This window comes from Rhinolophus ferrumequinum, chromosome 6 (genome assembly GCF_004115265.2).
Source record: "Rhinolophus ferrumequinum isolate MPI-CBG mRhiFer1 chromosome 6, mRhiFer1_v1.p, whole genome shotgun sequence".
NCBI classification, from domain to species: Eukaryota; Metazoa; Chordata; class Mammalia; order Chiroptera; family Rhinolophidae; genus Rhinolophus; species Rhinolophus ferrumequinum.
The window spans coordinates 62,701,205-62,724,292 of record NC_046289.1 but is presented as its reverse complement, the minus strand read 5'-3'; the positions used below and the strand labels follow the sequence as shown (position 1 = coordinate 62,724,292).

The 23,088-nt window shown below is 36.4% G+C and overlaps 1 protein-coding gene across 3 annotated transcripts in view; it reads right to left on the bottom strand.

Moving 5' to 3' along the window:
* Positions 1-369: 369 nt before the first annotated feature.
* The window catches only part of UBR1 (ubiquitin protein ligase E3 component n-recognin 1), a 103,097-nt gene continuing 80,378 nt past the window's right edge, over positions 370-23,088 (bottom strand). For 2 of the 3 annotated variants that reach the window (XM_033106878.1, XM_033106879.1), the window contains exons 36-47: positions 22,126-22,181; positions 20,705-20,801; positions 17,966-18,033; positions 16,812-16,962; positions 16,294-16,381; positions 15,047-15,180; positions 13,512-13,620; positions 11,764-11,820; positions 9,696-9,773; positions 5,821-5,991; positions 4,423-4,524; positions 370-2,997 (exon numbers count right to left, since the gene is read on the bottom strand). In XM_033106878.1, coding sequence (XP_032962769.1) covers positions 2,856-2,997; positions 4,423-4,524; positions 5,821-5,991; positions 9,696-9,773; positions 11,764-11,820; positions 13,512-13,620; positions 15,047-15,180; positions 16,294-16,381; positions 16,812-16,962; positions 17,966-18,033; positions 20,705-20,801; positions 22,126-22,181 — 1,253 coding nt within the window. In that variant the 3' untranslated portion in view covers positions 370-2,855. The remainder of the gene's footprint in view (positions 2,998-4,422; positions 4,525-5,820; positions 5,992-9,695; positions 9,774-11,763; positions 11,821-13,511; positions 13,621-15,046; positions 15,181-16,293; positions 16,382-16,811; positions 16,963-17,965; positions 18,034-20,704; positions 20,802-22,125; positions 22,182-23,088) is intronic. The other variant, XM_033106880.1, reaches the window with a different exon arrangement.

Below are 23,088 nucleotides of genomic sequence, written 5' to 3'. Positions count from 1 at the left end.
GTTCTTCTGATAAGTGCTGCTTTAGATAGTTGTCTGTACATAGGTGTGCATACCCGAAAGGATGCAGATTCCCTTAGAAAATATTTATATAAAAGTATTCTATTTTTCAACTGATTTTTTTACATTTCCATTTTTGGGCTATGTACTTAATGCACTAGTACAGTATTGCATAAATATAAAAAATATATAATGCATGTTTAAAAATTATTTACTGCTGAAGTGTATAGTTAAAAAGTTTGGTGACCATTACACTAAACACTGAATTTTAAAGAATCTGTCTGGGCTGACAAAGATAACTTTTAACTAGAGCTCTTTTCTAGGTATAGATTTTTATACTTCAAACCCAAATCCCCAAACATGAGAAGTCCCTTTTTTCTTTTTAAATATACACATATAAGATATTTTATTTCAAAAAGCACAAGAACATTATACAAGTTTTTTAAATTTACATTTTGCAATAAAAGATATCAATATATGCATTATCTGTATAACTTCATCATGGATGGAATTTGAATCAGTGGTATAAACATGTTGCAGTCACTAAATATAGATCATCATCACAGTGAACCAAAATGCATAGTTGTTATGAAATGACAAATGACCACTAAAGGGAGAACTCACAGGCCATACACCAACATAATAAATTAATTATACAGATATGTTTTTCTTCACTGTATCATAAAAATTCCTGCCGGCCCCTCACCAAACATTAGAAAAACACAGTCCTGGAGCCATCCTGTTGAACTAGTTCCTCCACATACTACACTAAAGAAAATAAAGTGACTTTTTGCTCATTTTAGAAGTAAACTTCATGAGCATAATTATATTGTTTGCAATGATGAAAGAAAATCACGAGGATATTTTAATATAATTAGAAATCCGTTGGGCTGTGGGCAGCACTGAGACATAAGTCTATCATCTACAGAGCAGAGAATCTGAACCAATTTCAGGAAGTGGAAATCAGTGTGAAATGGGTTCTTTGGCAATAAAGGGTCTGACTGGCCATTGTAGGACAGTCCCTCTGGCAGCTTGACAGCTTAACCCCAGGATTTATGAAGTGAATATAAAAAGACTAGAAATAAAGTCAGTTTATGTTTGCTAAACTAGGGCCAATCAATTAGGGCAGAAGTCAGCATCTTTTGTTGCCTATTCTGGCTCAGACTTCACAGTCAGCCAATCCATTCAACAAAATTGTATTAAGAAATAGGGGGTAATATTTTAACCCTTAATCCTGCTGGCAAATTTGACAAACTGAATACTGAATTTTCTGATCCTCACCCATCAATTATTATAAATTGTTCAGTAACGTATTTCCTGATACCTTCTCAATAATTATTCAAGTAGAAAAGCATGATTGTGATCCTGATCCCATGCCAATCCCTTACTGCAAAATCTATCTTTACTTTACACAAAAATAACAAAAAAAAAAATCTAACCCCAAATGTGCATCAACAATCACTTCACAAATACGGTTTTATTTGCTTGCCTTTGCTGAGCAAAACGAAGGTAGGAAAACATTTACACACATATGTGACAGTAGTCACCAAAAGTAAAATAAGATGGCCTTTGAATGCATCTTTCAAACTCCTAACATTACCCCAGAGATAGCAAAAGCTAAAATGGAAGATTTCAATTTATCTTCTGTCTGCTGTTTTATATCACAAGTTCTTGATTTAAAAAAAAAAAAAAAAAGGTAAAGTTTGCACAGATTCGGGAGAGCTTAATTATTTATAAACAAGATGGCTCAACCACAGCATGTTGTAACAGGACACAGACTATTGATCACATGGCTTTTTGGTTGTACTAGCCATAAAATCAGAGTTTTTGAAGAGGTTACACACAGAGAACAAATGATTTGTCTTTTATAAAGACCATAGGATGTTGCAGAATTGGCTTAAATTTGATTCTTCTAATTTATAGTTGTCATGATCCATTCATTGAGTGAATTTTCTTTTCGTCATTCTATAGATAGTTTACATCAGAACTACATCAGGTTTCTAAGAGTCCAATAGGATGGTGCCATAATCAAGAGATAAGTGAATTCATTTTAGACACTGGATTTTGGAAAATGGAAAGTATAATTTCAAAACTCAACAAAGCTATTTGTGGTCAGAGGTGAGCATGACATGCTCTTTGTCCCATCAGGGATGAATAATGAATGCATTATCCTGACTTCTTAAGATCTACAGTGGGGAAAAAAGCTTTTCCACACTGATAGAAATGTATCTTAGAAATGGCAACCCAGTCCATATAGAAATTTAGTTTAATTTCTGGCTGAAACAGTAAGTGGCACATTAGGGGTATTTCCTTAAAAGAGAAATGATTAAAAAAAATTAGTTTTTTTGAAAACTTTCTCAATTGAGGTACACTGAATGGTTTCTGCAATTCCTCTTTAGCTGCAAGGAAGACAATTACAGATTATTAGAATTTTGTCAGTGACCCAATGTCAGCTAAACTAAACTTAGGGCAGGAGGAAAACACCAAGTACAAAATTGTAGAAGAGTTAACTAACATATAAAAATGTCCACAATTGTTTGATGTGATTTCATTCACCAGGGAGATGAAATGAAATGAAATGGGACAGATTAGAGAAATGAGCTTTCTGGAAATATTAGCAGTGTTCTAGAACATAAAACAGATTAGTCTATGTTCTTTGTTTCTCTTTAAGCATGTTCACTAATTGAAAGCAATACTCCATTAAGGAATATTTTATTGATTTATATGAATCTGGACACAACTAGACAAGGAGCAAAAGACCCTCCAACCCTTCCCCAGCCCTAAGAAAAGTCTCCATAATTTTGAATCGTTCTTCATTACTGTCTTCATTCGTGATTGTCGCGAGGCAGAGCTGGAGCTCATAATGACTGCCAGTTGAATCCAAATAGCATCTGATTAGTTTCCTGGCTCCTAGCAATCTCTTCTATAATGCAGTGTTGTTGCCACACCAAATGGAGCTTCCGATACCGCTCACGAGATAAATGAAGGGGGTTGCCTCTCCTTCAGGGAAAAAAACCAACAATATAAGTCTGAATCAAATAACTGCCATACTTTACTGCCTAAATTAGTCTGAACTCTTGAGATGTTTTTGGAGCTGGGAGGAATCACCAGGACAGGACTTTAAAAGGGATATTTTCCTTTCACTACTCTTCACTACGAACTTGACAGGTTATTTAGCTAATGAAGCAGAAATTTACTCCTTGATTATTCAGAAAAGAGCTTAAGTATACTATGGGCAATATGGGACCTCATTTAAATGGCTAGCAGGGTTTATTACTGGAAGCAACTCTATTCTTTTTGGGGTGGTTAGAGTGGAGCTCTAATGGCCTTTTGGCTTCATACAGTCTATCCAGCTTTGATTTCTGATCTTTGCATAGTCGAGGTTAGGTCTGAGATGTAACAGTAAGCCCTCAAATTATATTCTGCTCCTAAGAAATATTTGGTTATAGTTATTCTTATGACACAACAAACTTGCCAGTGATTAGCAAATATTTAAATAAAACTGTTCCACAACAATTCTAAAGCTACACAGTTTATAACATTATATAATAGCTAACCCAAAATGACTAAAGTTTGGTTGTTACCAATAATGGGGAATTGTGAGATTCTCATTCGTGAGGCACTCAAGTGTTTCAGCTAGCTGGGTATTCAAATTGTTTCTTTGTACCTTTCTGGAATTACTCAGATCTCTTATCCATTAACTACTTTCACCACTCAGCTTTTGTCTCCCTAAATCCAAAGACTATCTTTGTATGGGTTAAATGCTGTCACAATAAAAACAAATCTCTGTATGATCAAAGAGGTTCCAAGTCCTATCTAGTAAGCTTACTCATTCCAAGTAATATTTCAAAAGCGTGAAATTTCAGTTAAACAAAAAAGACACAGTTTATGATCTAATCTTTATCTATACGTACTTTTGGGACTGTAGTGCCTTATCTCCTCTTTCATATAAGTCATGAGTAGTATTCTAATACCTAATACCAGGAAGGATACAGAAAAATTCAGGATTCTAAATATTTTTTTGGCTAAAGCAAAGAAGGCTGATATAGTTGGCAATTTAAAAGTTTCAGGTATTGCAATGGAAACAACGAATATCCATTTTAAACCAAAGTCCTTCACTGGACACTACTGATTTCTTTCTTTTATATACCAGTGTCAATTAAACCTTCTAAGTATTCCTGAAGAAAAGTTGACTAAAACTAACAGAGTATGCAAACATTGGCATGGCTGGCATCTTTAAAAGTTTTGGAGAAATAAAGTTGTTGAAAACTGTTGTTACATTTAGGATGACATCATATTTAACATTTTATATTTGCAGCTATTTAAAAATATCTCTCAATATTTAGCGTTAGTTTTTGTGTTTAAAGAACTATTAGCATCCACATATAATAATGTGACTAGATTTTTTTTTTTTAAAAATCTTACTTCAGGCCAGGATCTGTTTCTCCATATTCATCCAAGTAAGGGGCTGGATAGGCACAGCCTCTGGCTTTACCTTCAACCAGGACCACTCTGCATTCTCTGATTCTGAAGGATAAAACAACCAACAGGAAATACTATTAAGTGCATGTATGTAAATGATAGGCATCAAAGTTAATCTAGAGAAAAGACATGGCCAATATCTATTAGGAATTCAGTATAATGACAATATAAACATAAACAAATAGGCTAAGCTGTGTTTTGTCTAAATAAAAGAGAATGAACATTGCTATTTTTGTTGGGAAAGGATCACTGGATTTGTGGACATGGGACCAGTAATACCGACTGAATATATTGAAGAGAGGAAGGGTTGTTGTCCTACTTGAGCCACAGATACCCTGGGAAATGGTGAGCACAGTTGTTTCTGTTACATGTGACCTGGAGCAGGGAGGGAGCTGAACAGAATTACAGAACCACATCTCCCAGTCTAATAACCTCGGGCCAGAAAGAAGGTCAGTTAGGGAAGTGTCACGGCTTTTCTGGTTACAAACAGTCTCCAACAGTGTAGATTATAAGGAGCCACTGCCACTCTGAAGGTGGCAGTGGGACCTTCAGAGTGGGCAACTCTTACAGCAGAGAAATGGAGACATAAAAAATAATGCTTGTGTACATGTGTACGGAGGTGATAAGTACTACAGAGAGAAATGATCAACAGCTGGAATAGGTAGTGGGTTTACTTGCTGTAGGTTTCCTAGAAGAAGAAAATAGGTGTTGGGGTTTGGCTTCCATGCATTCATTCCCCTTGTTCCAATTGATGCCTACAATGATTAAATATTCCATAGGTAGGAGCTATTAATGCTTTTGTAAACAGAAACTGTATTACATGGGGAGAATGGAAAGAAAAGGCACAAGTATTCATTGTGAATTTTCTCTCTCTCTCAGGCAACTTGTACTCTTCTTTCATAAATATGAGTGACTATTGTTCTGCTCTCAGTCTTTTGCTGAGAGACCAGAGAAAACAATGGTTGGCTGATAGAAGAAATGAAGAAAATCAAAATATTCAAAGGACAACCTGAAGTAACACTTTATATGTACTTTTTAAATATAAGTTTTAGGACTCCAAGCTCTTTTACTGTACCTGAGTGTTACACAATACCAAAGTGATCAAAACAAAGTTTATAATATTTAAGATTTTTCCACAAATAATGAAAATGTGAGCAGAATCCTACTTTTTAAAAAATTACTTATTCTGTAGTATCTTCTCAAATGCAATCTCATAAGTAACAGGTCTCTACCCTAACTTTGATATCATTTCCTATCAAAACACTGTCCTGCTATAATGGCTTCCAGATGGATCCAATTCCCTAAGTTCATTATGAAGCTTCCAGATCATTTACTACTCACTTCAGGAAAATGCAGACCCCAGCTCCACAGTGAAGTGCATGGAAAATGCAAGCTCCAACCTCTTCCCCATTCACAGTTTCTTGGCAGCAAATGTTCTGAGAACATAGTATGGCCCCACAGAAAAGACAGAGGACAGGGTTCTTTCGCTCATCATCTGCAGACCGTGGGCACCTTGAAAAGGAAGCAACATTCAGTATGGTAGAGAAACAAAAAATGTGTGATATATCCAGTTAGCAATGAAACATGTTTTCACCACTGGCCACTTTGCAGCCAAGAAAGCTCTTAAAACACAAGGAAACATTTAATTAGATGATTGCTCTTTCATACTCCTCCTTAGGAAGACTTAACAAGAAAGTCTTCTCATTAATCCATAGTAAGAAAATTTACTACTATAATTTTACTGATAATTCACATAAAGTTTGGCAATTAAATATGACTTGAGAGTAAGATGCATTTATAGAATCCAGTTTTCATCGCACACGACCAATTCAGTCAACTGCCTCCTCTCCATTGGTTTAGTCAAGCTTGTGTCTTCAATGTTGGAGGAACATGACCTTGTAGGTGCACAATTTTCTTTTTTTATAGAATAATCTGCAGTAAGCGTTCAAACGTATTTCTACCCCATTTCTTTGAAACCTATAGGGTTGAAATGAAAGACTGCAGTCTTTGAGTTGAAGCCCCCTTCCATCTGGAAACACAGTAAGTCTTAGGGGGAAAAAAATGACCGAGTTGACTTACTTGAACCAAGGAGTACTTTGAGATCTGACGATTTTACATAGTGGCATGTTACAGCCTTGCTATAATGCTCCCCACCCCCCAAAAGGATATCACTCCCTGAATTAAAGTGATAATTTAACAAGGAGCTTCCCATGCTCCTATCTCTGCTGTATACTGCACATAATGAAAATATCAAGAATTCCTTTATTTGGGCAGTAAAAAGTAAATGAAATCATAGGGAGATCCAGCGATGCTGATAATGGGGTCAGAATAAAGAGCACCAAAAAGAATCTCCAACAGGTTATTAACATTTTATTCTCTAATTCCCCACTTTCTTAGGCAAACTAAGAAAACCACCATTGTCTACACAGGAGCAAAGGGACTCTGTGCAGAATTATTCCATTCCTGTCTCCTGTAGATGAAGGGGCTATTTTCACTTCCAGGGTGTTGCTCCAGAACATAATTATAACTCTTTTTGGATAAAGCCAACATCTTCTTTTATCTTTATCACAGCATGACTGAGCCAGAGTCACTAGCCTCCTGCAGAGGAAAATGAAAGCAATGCCTAACGCACAGTAATTGAGCGGACACCCTACACTCAGATGGCTCAGTATTATCGTCCACTAGTGGCGACAATAAAACTGGAAGAGATCATAGGACCTACTTTTCACTTCTACCTGAAACCAGTAAGTAGTAATGTCACCCAGGAGGAACTTCGCTGTGATGAATGACTAACACTCTTTTCAGTTCCTCCTGAGAGCCAACAGCGTAATATCTCTTCACTGGGCATTTGTGGTAGCAATGCAGCGCTAAGATGAGGAAAATCACTAAATGTAGAGCTGGATGCAATCTTTGAAATCATCTAGCTGATTTTTTGAGGGCTGAGAGGTAAAGTGGCTCCACCACTTCGGTAGGTGGTCGACCTTAACCTGCATGAGACCAGAGCAAAAGAGCTAACACCAAGACTAATTCTCTCTGGTAACAGAGTGGGCTGCCCAAGTTACAGCCGGGCCATTTATTTAAACCCCCTGGCTTCCTGGCTTAAAGGATTCCTTCGTCATTCCGTACAGCAGTGATTCTCCCAGTGGGCCAAAGAAAGGCTCTTCAAGTGCTCAACATGATTCTAAACTGCACTCCCTTACTTGGTTCCTTCAGATGAGAGCAAGTTATTTAACATACGAGTATGACCAAGGACTACTAGTAGTCACTTATACACAAAGGCAGTTAATTAGAATTACTTACTGGTATCCTCAAAACAAAATTTAAGAGTTATTTGTGTTTACTGGAAGCTGTAATTAATTTGAGTTTGCCAAGAAGCTTGGCTGCTGCACAATGCTTAGTAACATTACAAAACTCCTAACTAAGCTTTGGAATTCATGAAATTTGGGAAAAGGATGCTTTGTTACCAGTACGTCATCAATAAAGTGTTGAATGGGTTTTGACTTTCAAGCTGCAAAGATTCCTGCCTTTTAATTACAAGTTACTGCTAGTTTCATGCAACCATTATCAATCTGATTCGCTATGGGTGCTAGTGTGATGCCACCTGAGTGTCACAGGTAAATAATTGGTCAATAGTAATGTTGGCTTATTATTTTCAAGACATGATGTATTGTGATTCAAATATGAAAAATATTCACATACCAATGGCTAAAGCAGATATGAATATAATTTCTCCATTCAGTAATATTTCATTGGTGTTCTGCTCATAAACTTATGCTATTCAAGTAACTTATAGCAAGGTAAGTGTAAAACAAAAATTATTGTTAACTTTACAGGACATTATCATAGAGAATCATGTGCTTAAGCTCATGTTGTTCTCTTACAAAAGTAACTAACAGGTAATTTATACATGGTATCAGTAATAAGTATAACGTAACTTGTTTATTTTACTTCTCACCAGGCCCAATTATCCATATTTTTTATTTGAAAGTGATCAGTGAAAAGGAAAGGAAAGTTTGAGAAACACTGGTTCAGAGTAGTGTTTAATCTGACTGAGGTAGGGGGCACATGGTGCAAAAAAAAGCTAAGGGAGTGTACTCCTCTCTCCATTATCCAGGCTTGAACCTGAGTTACAATACTATTATCTGTTTGCTGTTATAATGGGCTTCTATATAAGATTTTGTTTGCGAAAAAAGGGTTCTTCAGTGTCATTTCAGTGAATGGATATGTTAAGTACACTGTTCTGTAAGTAAAACACTGTGTAAAAGATATATGAATAAACAATGATTCTTAGAATCTAAAAAAAATTATTGTAGCTTTCAAAAAAACTCAGGAGGGATGTCATAGAAGATGGTGGAGTAGGGCTCCAGGAACCAATTTCTCTACTGAAACCACTATTGATATGGCAAGAACTGTCTGAAGCTACTAACTATCTTAGGACTCTAGAGAGTAGATGAACACTGGCAGTGTCCAGAGAAGTGCTTGACAAAGAAAGAAACCGGTCAATTACAACGAACTGTGCCATTCTGTGTAGCGGCCACCATCCCCTATTCCTCACCTCATCGCAGGCAGCTATAGGGGTGCCACAGTGGGCAACAGGAATCTTAGTTCTGTCTGGCAGAAACTTGTATATGAATGTTAACAGTAGCATTATACTGTATATAAGGGGGAAACAACTTAAATGCCCATTAATGGATGAATGAATAAACAAACTGGTATATACACATAATGGAATATTTAGCCAAGAAAGAAATGAAGTACTGATACATGCTACAATTTGGGTGAAACACTATGCTAAGTGAAAGAAGCCAGACACAAAATGTCCTACATTATATGAGTCCTTTTGTATGATATATCCAGAACAGGCAAATACTTGGAGACAGAAAGCAGACTATTGGTTACCAGGATCAGGAAAGAGGGGGATGGAGAGTGATTATTTAGTAGACACAGGTGTTTCTCTGGGATGATGAAAAAGTTCTGAAACTAGAGCGAGGTGGTGGTTGCACAAATTGTGAATACATTAATGCCACTGAATTATACATTTTATCATGGTTAATTGTATGTTATGTACAATGTTTACACCTCAAAAAAAAAAAAAAAAAAAAGATTGACCATCACTGTTATAGCGGATGCTCAATGGTCACTTTTAAAAAAGTTTGCTACTGGTGGCTTATGCCAATTGCAAGCTCAAAAATTTTTAAATATATACTTATTCTTACCTGAAATGAGAAGCTTGATTTAGGAGGCAGCTATAGTCATCAGGAAGCTCTATCAAACTATTTCTTTTTCTAGGGTACCTAAAAATGTAATTTAAAAGGCAATTTTATTTATGAGTAAATAAACCCAGATAAAAAGTTGATCAACACAAGGAAGAATGTCTTAAAAATAACAAAGGATCTGTAGTAATTCCCACTGCTGACTAGATTAAATCTAAATTTCTCATTCTAGAATTCCAAATCTTTCATCAGCTAGCTTCCTTTCCAAACTCAACTTCCACTGTTTCCTAAGACTAAATTGCTCCAGCTAGATTTCTATCTATACTATCTAGGAAGGTAACATAAAGTAGTAGCTAAGAACACAGCCTTTGAAATCAGACAGACCTAACCACAAATCCTAAATTCTCTGACACCTGGTAAGTCACTGAACCTAAGCCTGTATTTCCTGATCTGTAAACTGAGGATGAACATATACTTTCTCAATCATAAAGTACACCAGCAATTTAATAACATTTTCATGAGGGGTGGGGGTAAGAAACATAAGGCTCATGCTAGATTTAAGAAATGTTTGATCAGAAGTAATAGTATCAAGGAACCTCATGGAGTTGTTGAGGACTCAATAAAATATTGAAGTGAAACATAACATACTTAGTGCTTGATACATGTTTGCAAATGTTATTCATTCTCACCATACTAGATATACAACAAAAGTCTTGTTTGCATGCCTTGGGGAAGGTCATCTGAATAACATGGAATTCCCTTCTGAAACCTGGATGAATTTAAATTTTATAGTTCCTTCTATGTTCAGCTAAAAATGATCTCCTCTAAGACTAATACTGTGTCATCAAGAATCTTTTATTCTTTAAATTTCTATAGCATTAATGGTATATTCCATATATTATTATACTTTATTCTTATGTCTTGGGTTTATGTAAATAATTAGATTGTAAATTACCCATTACCAAAAGCTGTATGTGTTACGTCTTTTAACTCTCCCAGAGGATTTTAGCACCATGCTTGGGAAATAGTAGATGTTTAAAAGGCACACAATGAAATGAAATAAAGGAAAAATAGCATGAGATTAACAGTCCTAAAATATGTACTCATCTTTTAAACTTTTCTCTCTACTCTAAGATCTTTCTTTTCTTGGTGATGTGAATACTACTACATCTGAGCACAGCAGCTGGATCTATGATCTCGAAATCACTAAAACTGAGTTAAAGGGTAGACAGCATTTGCATATTTACAGTGAAGGTGAAAGAATTCAAGGCATGAGAAAAGATGAGAAAAGAAGGTGGCAAATGTACAATGTTAGCTTTAGTCATAGAAAAATGGAAGTATTTAGAGCTGGATCAACTGCTCTGCTTGTTTACTGATGCAATTCAATTCGAATAAAAGTTAGACACTGTACATAATACAAGTCAGGTCCTGGAGGGGATCCACAGAAGCCAAGCATGCAGTTCTGGCCCTTGTTGAGTTTACTGCTTAGGGATGTAGTGTGCTGGCAGGTACACATGCACACACACACACACACGAGAGGGCATATTAGGATAGGCTTCGGGGAGGAGGGGATATTTGAATTGGTCCTTGAGGAGAAGGTATATTTTGACTGAGCTATAACTTAAGGGAGACAGGAGGGCTGAAGAAAAGTTTTGTTAGGTAGTCTTTAAGCATATAGATAGGAAGGGAAGAGGAGGAGGGAATAGTTCTATTCATATCTTACTGTATTCCCAAAGGAGAAAAGGTCGCTTACAGTAATACTGTTACCGCCCTCTGACTTTAATGTACCAGTAGCTCCAAGATGCCATCTCCTCCTTTGCCTTTTACTAGGCTTGCACTAGCTTAAGGAAGAGGAGCTGGTGGCAAAAAGCTATTTCGGAAAAGGACGGCCACTCTAAGAAAAAAACAAGTTAGGGAAGAATCTGATTTCTGGCAAAGACCTAACAGAAATGTAGGAAACAATGTACTGAGTGAGAATGAAGAAGACAGACTAGAGAGCATGCTCAACAAACCAACTACTTTTAGCAACACAACTCGTAAATGGGGTAAAGGATTGAAAAGTAAAACCAACCTGACTACGGTGCTTTTTTGCTTCAAACAGTTTAGTAAGGCAGGATCTGCACACCACCTATAGGAGAGGCCAAGAGAAAAAGCAAATGGGTAATCACAACTTCAGTACAATATTCATCATAGAACCACTCTCGCCAAATCTTTCTGTCCTTTCTTTCCATGTTACTTCTTCTAGACTTCTTTTAGTTTACAACTTGCCCCTTTTCTGCTCCCCTATTTTGTGTCTTCCTATTTATTTTTCCCCTTCTTTTTATTAATTTCTTTTTTAAAGGGTTTATCAATCAAGGTCCTACTAGAAAAACAAAACCCATTGACTACTTCAACAAGAGGGATTTTAACATCAGAAATTGGTAATAAAGGTAATGGAAGGACTGAGAAGCCACCCAGGAGACACAAAGGCAAGACAACCCACAGACAAGCCAGTAACAGGAAGCTTCCACCCCTCCCAGCCTGGAGGGACAAAAGGAAATAGTGGCATTACTGGAGCCCGGGGTTTAGGGTCACGGGTTGATAGTGGAACCACGGCAGCCTTGTCTGCTGGGAACTGGTCCCAGAGAATAGCTACAGTCACTGCCAGAGACGCCCCACAAGGCAGAGAGAGGTGGCCTGAACACTCAGGCTTCTTTCATCCTTCTGGCCTTCCAATATCTTGCCAGTGCCTCCCACTGACAAGGGAAGGAGACTAGGAAAGCCTGCAGAGGTCTACAGAGCATAGGACGAGGAAAGGCTGTGAGGCAAGCAGGGACAGGAATGGTACAACGGGCAAGGACTTTCTGTTTCAAAGTTTGAATTTTTATCACTTGACTAAACTAGAATAGCAAGTTCAAAACGTATCGATTCCAAGAATACAAAAGTAAAATTAGTATAAACTACTGTGAGTGTACTCAACACAAAGCATGCCACTGATTTTTCTGATCCCTTTTGATTCATTTTTATCACACTGCACATCAGAATACCTTGTGGTAAATGAGGAAACACAGAAAAGACCTAACAGAAGAGATGAGAGCACAGAGAATGGTGACAGAAAACAGGCTGACACTCACACAAATCCTGACATGGGCACATTGGAAAAACTAAAGAAAAATGCAGAAAATTGAAGAGATAAAGGAAGTCATAAAGGAAATAAAGAGTAACACAGTGAGACTAGATTATAAAAATGACAGAAAATGGTGGCAGCAAAACTAAGGGTAAGGAGACTGGAGGTTAGGAAGGTGGAGAGTGATCAGGAGGGCCAGTAAGTAATGGGGTAGAAAAACAAGTTTTTCTGAGAGAAAGACACGCTTCTCCCTGGGAAGTTTAACTGATCCACCTTTGATCTCCCAAATGACGTTTTGCCCCTCCTCAGTCACCCTCCTGAGAAGTGTGCTACCATATAAGGTGTGCTACTGTTTTGGATACAGCCCCAAAGTGGATTCTTTTGATACTTAATTGTGACTTTATGGCTACTGACAACTTTTACCGTTCCCCCCCCCCCCCCCCGCCCCCAATTTAAAACTGGGATGACGAGACAGCACCTGTGGAGGAAATAAGTACAATGAATGACAGTCATGGTGGAACAAGTAGAAATTCCTGCTGCCCATGGCTGTTAGCCTTATCCCCAATTCCTTAAGTGTATGAATTAGGAATCGCCTATATTTTTGCCACCTCCTTCAATCAATGCTAATCAATTTAAAAGCTAAGCAAGTAATTTTAATTTAAAATTTCCAAACAGTATAATAACCCAACAATGATATTTTATGCTCAAAGTACCTCTGGAGAAGGGGTTTTACAGTATGCCAATATTCTTGGAAAAGTAGGAATAAATTTGTGGGTAAAGATAGATAGCTACAGAGTGCACTGTACTCTCCTTCTGCAGAATCTGCAAGAGAATAAAAACACATTTTAATAAGCACATTATTCTTACCTGGTCAAACTGTTAATAGTGTTTCTTCATTGTTTATGTTCATTTCCATATATATAGAGAGAATATCTTGTACTCTATAAAACTGTGGGTGGCAAATAAGCTACAGCCATCCTCTAAAAACAAATCTGAGTCATTCTCTTAATCAGATGTCTCCAAAACACAAAATCCTTATTGTGGCTCACAGGCCCTACACAATCTGCCCTGGCAGCCTCCTGGACCTCACCTCTTACCACCCTCCACCTGTTCATTATGCTTCAGCCACACTCATTTTTTATGGTTCTTTGACTAAATCAAGCAAAGCCTTTGCATTTTATTGCTCCTTCTGCTTAGGCATACTCTTCCTTCAACTCTGCCCAGTTCAACCCCGTCTCTTTTTTCCAATGTCTCTTTGCTCAATGTCTCCTCACAGAGAAACCTTCCATGACTATCTAAAAGAATTACCCACGCTGGCCCCAGCATTCTCTCTATTCCTCTGACCTGTTTTATTGTTCTTTGCAGCACTTAATCACCATCTGACATTACATCTATTTACCTGTTTGTTTATACTTGGTCGCCTCCCAATAAAAGAAAGGACTTTAACTGCCATATTATAGCACTGACTAGATAAATTAATGCATGATTTTTTAAAAATGCAAACAATAAATCTATACTGGTAACTACCTGGAAAGTAGCATCCTAGTCTACATAGAATCAGGACAAACTTGGATCCAATAAACACTCCTGAACTGAGTGCAAGAAGAAACTGGTAGCCGGTAAAGCTGACCTGGTCAGTTTAACCTCAAAGGACAAAAGGACAGATTGGTGACTCTTCCAAAATCATACAAGTGTTCTGGTTTTTACCCATACAAAGCCACAAGGAAGACTTCTCTACTTTGATCTTTGATCTACATTTAAGGCAAGTAAAGGGAAAGAAACTGAATCTGTTAAATATACATGGCCTTGGTTTGATATAACAGCCCTTTCCCAGCCACATTTTAATTCTTTTATAAATAGTCGTATGTTCAAAATTCAAATAACAGAGTATATAGTAAAGTTTTCCTTCTACCCAGCCAAACACTTCTCTTCCCTAAAGGCAACCGATGTTTCCAATTTTTTGAATATCCTATCAGTTATATTCTGTATGCAGACATTTTATGAGTTTAAGCACATTCACGAAATAGTCACAGAAAGGAGCCACAAGTAGGTTTTGTAGATTATGAGGCTAACCTAGTTTTTGGCCTGACTTTTAACCTACACCTGGACCTGGGCACACATGGAGTGAATACTGATGAAAGAGGTGGGGAATGGAAAATTGGTTTTGACTACTCTCATCCTGTATTCTTGTGGCTGAAGGTAAAAAAAACTCTCTCTTTTACCACTCTGATTTCCCTTTCCTACTTACTGGTAAACAGCTCTTCAGGTGGTGTTACTCCAAGTAAATAGTGGAAAAACAATGCAGCACAGCGAAGGTAAGGGGTGATGCCATTCTTCAATGAGACCCACAAATACCAGCCTGGAATACCACATCCAATGCAGCTAACAGGCAAAATTCCAAAACAGAACAGAATACTGATCAGACTAAAACCCTAGATTTTAAACACATCCCCCTTCAAAGACATAGCAAAGTATTTAAACAATTTTTTATTTATTTAATTTTTAAACATTTAAAACAAAATATTTAGCCATAGCTTCAGTCTTTAAATCTCCTGTTTCCTAAAGAAAACCACAAATCTTGCATCTTTTACCATGTAGATTTTTAAGACAAAGAACTACTTTCTTCGTTTTCCTAACCCTTAAAATGAAATGTGGAACAGATATATTTATCAGTAACTAACCAAAGTAGTTAAGTTAGCTAAAAAAAAAAATTAATACTTTCCTGATTTCTGTATTAAAATTAACTGGTGATTTGTGGGGCAGTAAAACTATTCTATATGATGCTATAATGGCAAGACACAGAGAGTAAACCCTAGTGTAATCTATGGACTTTAGTTAATATTGGTTTATCAATTTTAACAAATGTACTACACTAATGCAAAATGTCAATAGGAGAAATTGGTGGGGGAAGGGAGTAAATAGGAACTCTGTACTTTGTTAAATTTTTCTGTAAACCTAAAACAGCTCTAAAAAATAAAGTCTATTAACACACATACACACCTACTCAGTACCTGAGGTAAAAAAAAATCTTACAAAAAAGATGAAAACAAAGAGGGGAACTTGGCAGCAACTGAAGCTAAGCAGATCACTCGTACTGTACTTTTGGTTTTAACCTCTGCGTTGCCAATATATTTCAGATATTATTCAGCCTTAAAACACCTCTAATTAGTTAAGTGCACTAACTGTATGGATCGCTATAAAAGGAAAACCTATCTTTTATTTTCTACATTTATTTAAACTTTAAATGCTGCCATTTGTTAAGATTCTATCATACTTTGCCTATATTCCCACAACAATTTACAAGAGTAAAACTGTGCCAAAACTTGTTTGTCTTAGAAATAAATAAATGGCTAGCTGTTATACCAAAGGCCCCTAACTCATTATTAAAAATTGGAATTAAAATGGTTCAAAAGTTATATTGCTAAACAACTGAATAAAGATGTAAAATGATTAAAACAATACTGAAATAGATTAGACTAATGGACTGCTACTCACCCACTTGTATATTGAGAAACTTCTGCCAAAAAAGAAGATGCAGAATGAGCCTCTTCACTCTCCTCTTGAACTGGAGCAAGGGGGAGACCTGAAAAATAAATTCTGAAAGATAAATCTATAAATTGGCTATTCAATTTATAAATTACACCTCAATTTCATGGTTCCAGGATAATAAACAATGTTAACTCAAGTGAGGTTCTTTCTTTCCCTTGTTCTCAATCTAAGTAGTTGATGCTGATATTAAAACTATTAGGTAAACTTTGTTTATCAGCATATTAGCTGGAGAAACAAGAAGAGAATCACAGCCTTGCTAAACATGGACATTCAATAAATATTTATTATATAATAACTTCTAATTATATATTTAAATAGCATCCATAAAGAAACAAATGAACGATCCTTCAACAAGAGACATAATATAGAACTTAGCAATATATGATTAATCACAAGCAACGTTAATATTGCCAGTAAATCACAGGCAAATGTTATTTACAGTTAACAACTGATGGGAGCTTTACCTGTGTCTATGGTAAGAAGTATCTGAAGCATGTGCGCCATGGTGATCAAATGGAAGAGATAAAGGTGGTTATAGGAAGAACTAATTGATGAAGGTTGCAGATCCACAGTGTCATCCCAATACAAGGATGGGAATGCCAACACAGCACCTACCTAAGAGAGAAAATGGACATCAACATGGGCAACAACAAAGACCAACACAAATTAATCTCATAACTAAATATAAAGGGCACCAGATGCACTGTTTGTGTAGTTTTTAAAAATACCATCACATCAAATTATTCAACAGACTATCTTAGAATATAATGTAGCATAAATGGAGGATAAAAGTCATCACCAAACAGGTTATCCTTTGCTGGATCTACTTATTCTAGTTCTAGGTAGTGGTCTCAACCCTATAGGGTTCAGATGATTCACAATCACTTAGGGAGCTCTTACAATAACACTGATAATACACAGACTCCACCTCAGTCCAACCAAATCAGAATCTCGAAAGTCAGAACCCGGTCTACTAGCGCTGTTTTCAAAGTTCCTCCAAGAGATTCCAAAACACAGGGCTGACAACCACTGGGTAAAGGCCGGGATAACAAGGGATAAGGGTAGTGGCGAACTCTGCATCCACGAACTCCATGCTCCCAATCTCACCACTGCTCTCTGTAGAGAACTTGTTTTGAAGGAATGGGTCCGTCACAGGATGGAAAAGCTAGGCAAGAAACTCACAAAACAGGTGCCACCCATCCATAGGTGTTTGGGGGAAGCCTTGTGCCCAAGGCTGGGTCCCAATCACCAAATAATTAATGATTCTAAGATAGTTTACACTGTCATACACTGCTTATAATGTAAACAAGAAAAGGAGGGAGAGGGAAAGCATTATATATTAGAAAAAGTTTGCTTGTACAGACACCAATTAAATATAATCAACTAGGACAAGACCTATTACAAAATAAAGAATAAATGTGCTTTCATTTTTAAAGTGATTTGACGGTCTTAGTCATATCTATATGTATTTGTCAACAAAATGGACAAAAGAGACAACTTCACAGTTTGAACACCAGTAATTTATAATCCTGAACAAAGAGCATAAATTTGAATGGGAAAAATAACATGAAAATTATAAACTTGAGTGCCTTTTAATAAAATTTTATTAAACACTTACCAAAACATGAAACAGATCTATAGATAGAAGGCAGGGTGTATCTTCTGATTTCAGGTTAGGAAGAACAACTAAAATAAGTAAACAAATAAATAAATGTAATTCAGTCAGTAAGATAGCAATGCAATTAAATATAATGCGAGATATAAACATCTGAAAACAAAAATATAACAGGGTTATAAAATAAAGAAACTGGTAAATTGGTACATCACACTGTTAAGAAATGGGAACCATAATTCAATATAAACAGAGAAAAGGCTCCTAGAAGACCTTGGACGCAATTTAAAAGTTGAAAGACATAGGAGGAAAAAGTAAATAAACTAGGATAACTCAAATAGAGATTGTTCAGAAAATATTTGCTGAATGAGTAAGAATCGCTTTTATAGAACATTCTCTACCACTTCCCCCCATAACTACACATTTCTAAATGTTCCGTGATACATAAAATATGTGAATAAATTTGGGATGAGGAGCAGGGAGCATGCAAAGCACTGTAAGTGAAATGAGGATGGAGGAGATTCTCCTGAATAAAATTAGATAATGGATTGATGATTGGAAGGAAATGCAGATAGCTCTAAAGCTACTGTCTTTTTAATTTGGTCAGTCTCTAAATTCACAAGTCAGGGAAAGAGTGACAAAAGAAGTGAAATCAAGAATTCAAAACTACAGTAAGGGTTGTGTATATACCAGGGGGCCAAAAAATGTATACACATTTTAAGAAAGGAAAAATACTATTAAAATTGTAATACTCTATATATACTGATAACAAAAGATGAATACAATACATGTGTATACATTTTTTGGCACCTTCTGTATATATAAATGAGGGAATCAATTATATTTCAATAAAGCTGTTATTTTTTAAAATGAGGGAGAGAAGACTCTTTTCAGACTAGGTCAATTTCTTAACTCCAAATCCAAGAGTCTAAACAAAAAGCATAAAAGTTAAGAGCATGGGTTTTGGAGTCAGAAATGGGTTCCAGTACTGGTTGTGACTATTTGTCACAGGCAAGTGACTTAACTTCTCTAAGGCTACAGTATATACAAGATTGTTGGGAGGTTCATTCACATATGCATTTAAAGCACTTATCTCAAGCTTGGCATATAGTAACCATTCAATAGATATTATTAAATTGGCTTTATACAACAAACTAAAGTGATCACAGGGCTTTACCATTAAGTAGCTGTGTGTTCCTGACAAGTCACTTGCTGTTTCTAGCTCTCACTTCTTATGAAAATAAGTAAACTTTTATATATAGGCACACAGCTACACTACAGAGCAAAAGCACATCAGTTCTGTTTGTTACTGCTAACTAGAGATTATGCGCTATTATTTTAGTGCCTACCATCCATGATGATGTAAAATAGTCTCCTTGTTGGGTGCTTATTTTGAGGTATTTAAAACATCATAAATCCCATAATGTGTAAAAAGAGCAAAAGCAGGGAGACTATTTGGAAGTGCTAGTAAAACACGGTATCCAAATTACGACTGAAATGAAAAGAGATACCAAAAAATTAAAAACAAAACCAAAATAGTACTATGTAAATAGGACAAACTGTTCAACAATAGAAAGAGGTCTTAAGAACAAACACAGGCACATGTAAAATGTGCAAAGTTCTGGGCCTATGCTACTGACCGGTAAGAGAAAAAGTAAAGGATAAAAAAAATTAAAAAAGGAAAAAAAAATTAAGTGTGTAGCTAGGAGAACAGCATCAATATTAGATTCCCATTAGCATGCGGTTAATTGAGGAGATAGCTGGAAGTTAATTTGAAAACATAAAAGCTAACACAGTGGAATTTCTAATGAAACTTAGGTGGCCGTCTTGAATGGAGCCGTGGAATCACAACGTCATCAGAGTGAGCAGAAAGCTGCTCAGGAAGAGCTCCCTAAGAAGCTTGTGGGGATTAACAAGGAGGAAAGTGACCTTTCTCAACAGACTTTCAAGGTAAAGTGGCTGGTCATTTTGGTGGTGGTGGTGGTGGTTGGGAATGCCTGCCAGATCAGCTAGAAGAAAACTATCTGGCTTTAAAGCATAAAAAAACTGAGTGACTCTCTTATTTGGTAGAAACATATCTGGGAAGTGCAAGCTTAACCACCCCCCCCACCTGTGATATTTTGAATTTTTGAACAAATAAACAGACATATAAACAGTCCTGTTTAGGTGCAGAGGAGCTCCTGTAATACAAATGCACAAATGGAAATGCAGATAATCAAAATCAAAGCCAAATCATTCTACTACTGTGTAAACTTTAGTCCTTTCTAATTTTTATATTGAGAGCAACATATGAACTTTGTTAATTTCTAGCTTGTTAGCATCTGAGACAACTGTTATAGCCTATCTCCCAAAGAGAAGAGCATAAATGCATAAACCTGCATTCTGAGATTATTATACTTCTATTATTTTACATGACTTTGACCTTGATTCACCAGCATAATTAAACATATTTTAAAATGACCTATCCATGTCAATGTTCCCTTTTCTAACCAGGATGTGGATGTTGGTTCAATAAAGCCCCTAGATGGGTGTAAGGGACATTAGTTGAAAACATTTGGAAAATACTTGATTTTTTAAATAAAATTGCAGGTATTACAGGGGCAACTATGTTTTGTTTTTCTTTGTTGTTTTTGTCAGTGTTCAAAATTAGTGCAGTGTGTTTCCTAATGAAATACACTGCCAGAAATGCAATGGAAAAAGACATGTAATAACAACACAATAATAATAATTCAGAGAAGACTCTACCTGATAGGAGACGAATCAGATGTTTCTGTATCAGGACTTGGGGACAGGTAATCCTCTGTGCAATGGCAAACTGCATTAATGCTTTCAGACCATTATGCTAGATTGTAAGAAGGGGGAAGATAAAAGGTAAGGGAAGACCGTAGACCTAAGTCATTCACTGCAAAAATCAATCCCAGTTTGCGAGAATGAGTTGCAGACTTATTATATGCTTTATATTCCAGCAAATAAATTATAAAATTTTATAATAATTTTATAGTTTGATAATTTTAAAGTTTATGACCTCACCAAATTTTTAACAGATTTTTTCCATGACAAAGAGGTATTTATTAAAGCTATGATCATTTCCATTCTCCTTTAAGTACTCATTTCCCCAAAGTCAATTTCTTAAATGTCTGGCCTAATTTATTCAATCGAGGCCTGGACAAATAAATGTATTAACAGAAATTCTAAAATGGCAGAAAAGCACTGATTCAGGGAATAGTGCTTCTACTTCTCAAACGGAAGGAATTGGAGGGAAGTGCACTGTGGACTGCAAGTCCCCTGTGCCTGCTGTCAGGAAAGTAAGAGGGTAATGGAGGCGGGTGGTCTAGGGAATCCTCTGTCACCCATTTTGTTTTCACAGGGCTACTGAGCACATTTCCTCGGTTCTGTTTTGAGGGCCCAGGCATTATGAGGCTTAGGCCTGAGGCAGAAGTATAGTCAGGATATGCCCATCAAGGAGTCATGGCTTAGTTTTATTCTTGAATTTAGTATGATGATTTATGATGGTACAAAGCTGGTGAGAAAGAAAAATCGTAGGTTTCTGATTTGGCAATAAATAGAGAAGGGGAGAAAAACTACAGTATCACTTCTAATTTCTCTGTGAATTACATTTAACCACCAAGATTGAGTAAGCTCTCTAAAGTGTACAATGTTAGCCATTCAGCCTCCTGTGAGACTGAAGTATTAATATTAGGTTGGTACAAAAGTAATAGCGGTTTTTGTAATTCTTCTTAACCCTTTAAACTGCAATTACTTTATTTTATTGGGGAATATTGGGGAACAGTGTGTTTCTCCAGGGCCCATCAGCTCCAAGTCGTTGTCCTTCAAACTAGCTGTGGAGGGCGCAGCTCAGCTCCAAGTCCAGTCACCGTTTGCAATCTTAGTTGCGGGGGGGCACAGCCCACCATCCCATGCGGGAATTGAACCGGCAACCTTGTTGTTAAGAGTTCGTGCTCTAACCAATTGAGCCATCCGGCCGCCCCTAAACCGTAATTACTTTTGCGTCAACATAATAGCTCCTTTAAAAACAAAACAAAGAATTCTGCTAATTTTTACTGGAAAAGGAGTGAATAAAGAATTTTTAAGATGATAAATTAACAGTGGATGCCCTAAAAAACAGCATACCATGAGTTACATGTACCCCGTTGGAATATACATACCTGTCTATTTTGAAGGGCTCCAAACAGAGGTTTCCCTTCATCTCCCAAGAGGTTTTCTCAAAGAGTAAGAAAAACAAAAATAATAAATCCTGAATACTGCTACAATTCTATACTTACTTGGTTTCTATCAGATGTCCTTTTGTTAATTACATTTTTGACCAGATGATTTGCATTTTTCTGCTTCAAATTTTCATGCTTAAGTCTATGCCAAAATTTCCAGTTTTTTGAGTGAGAATAAATATAGGTCATTTACAAATTGTTACTATAAATAATAAAGTCCCTGCAGCAATCTAGAATACTTGGGAAAAACAAAGCATCCTGGCTTATTTTTCCTCCTTTTAATATCTCTTTTATGCAAAAAAATTTTAATAGGTAATTTTTTATTTATTTTATTTAAGGAGGGCACAGCTCACAGCGGCCCATGCAGGGATCAAACCGGCAACCCTGGTGTCATCAGCACCACGCTCTAACCCACTGAGTAACCGACCACTCTAAATAGGTAATTTTTATATACAGTCACCTTTTTAAAAATTACAGTTGGCATGTAAATCACAACCAATTGTGTTGAAAAATAATCCATAAGACAGATTCAAGTAACTTTATTGCTCTTATAGGTACTATTAAAAAAGAATTAGATTTATAGGAAAAAAGATGAAATTGAAAATACAAAAAAATAGATTCAGAAATATATTCTGCTTTGGTATCTGGGGTATTTATTGCTATATTATTCTTTTTCTTTCTTTTTCTTTTTTTTTTTTTACTGATTCTCAGCAGCAGATACCTCTGAATTAGGAAGGCTAACTTCCTATTTTCTTTTTCCATCTTTGAATGGAAATAATAAAAAGACCCTCTGTTTTGATTCTTTAACTATTGCTCCCAACTATGCCAACACATCCTTGTATATGTCTCTCCATATTCACAGGAAATGAAGTAAGTTAGCAGCTTATGCACTAGAAATAAAGT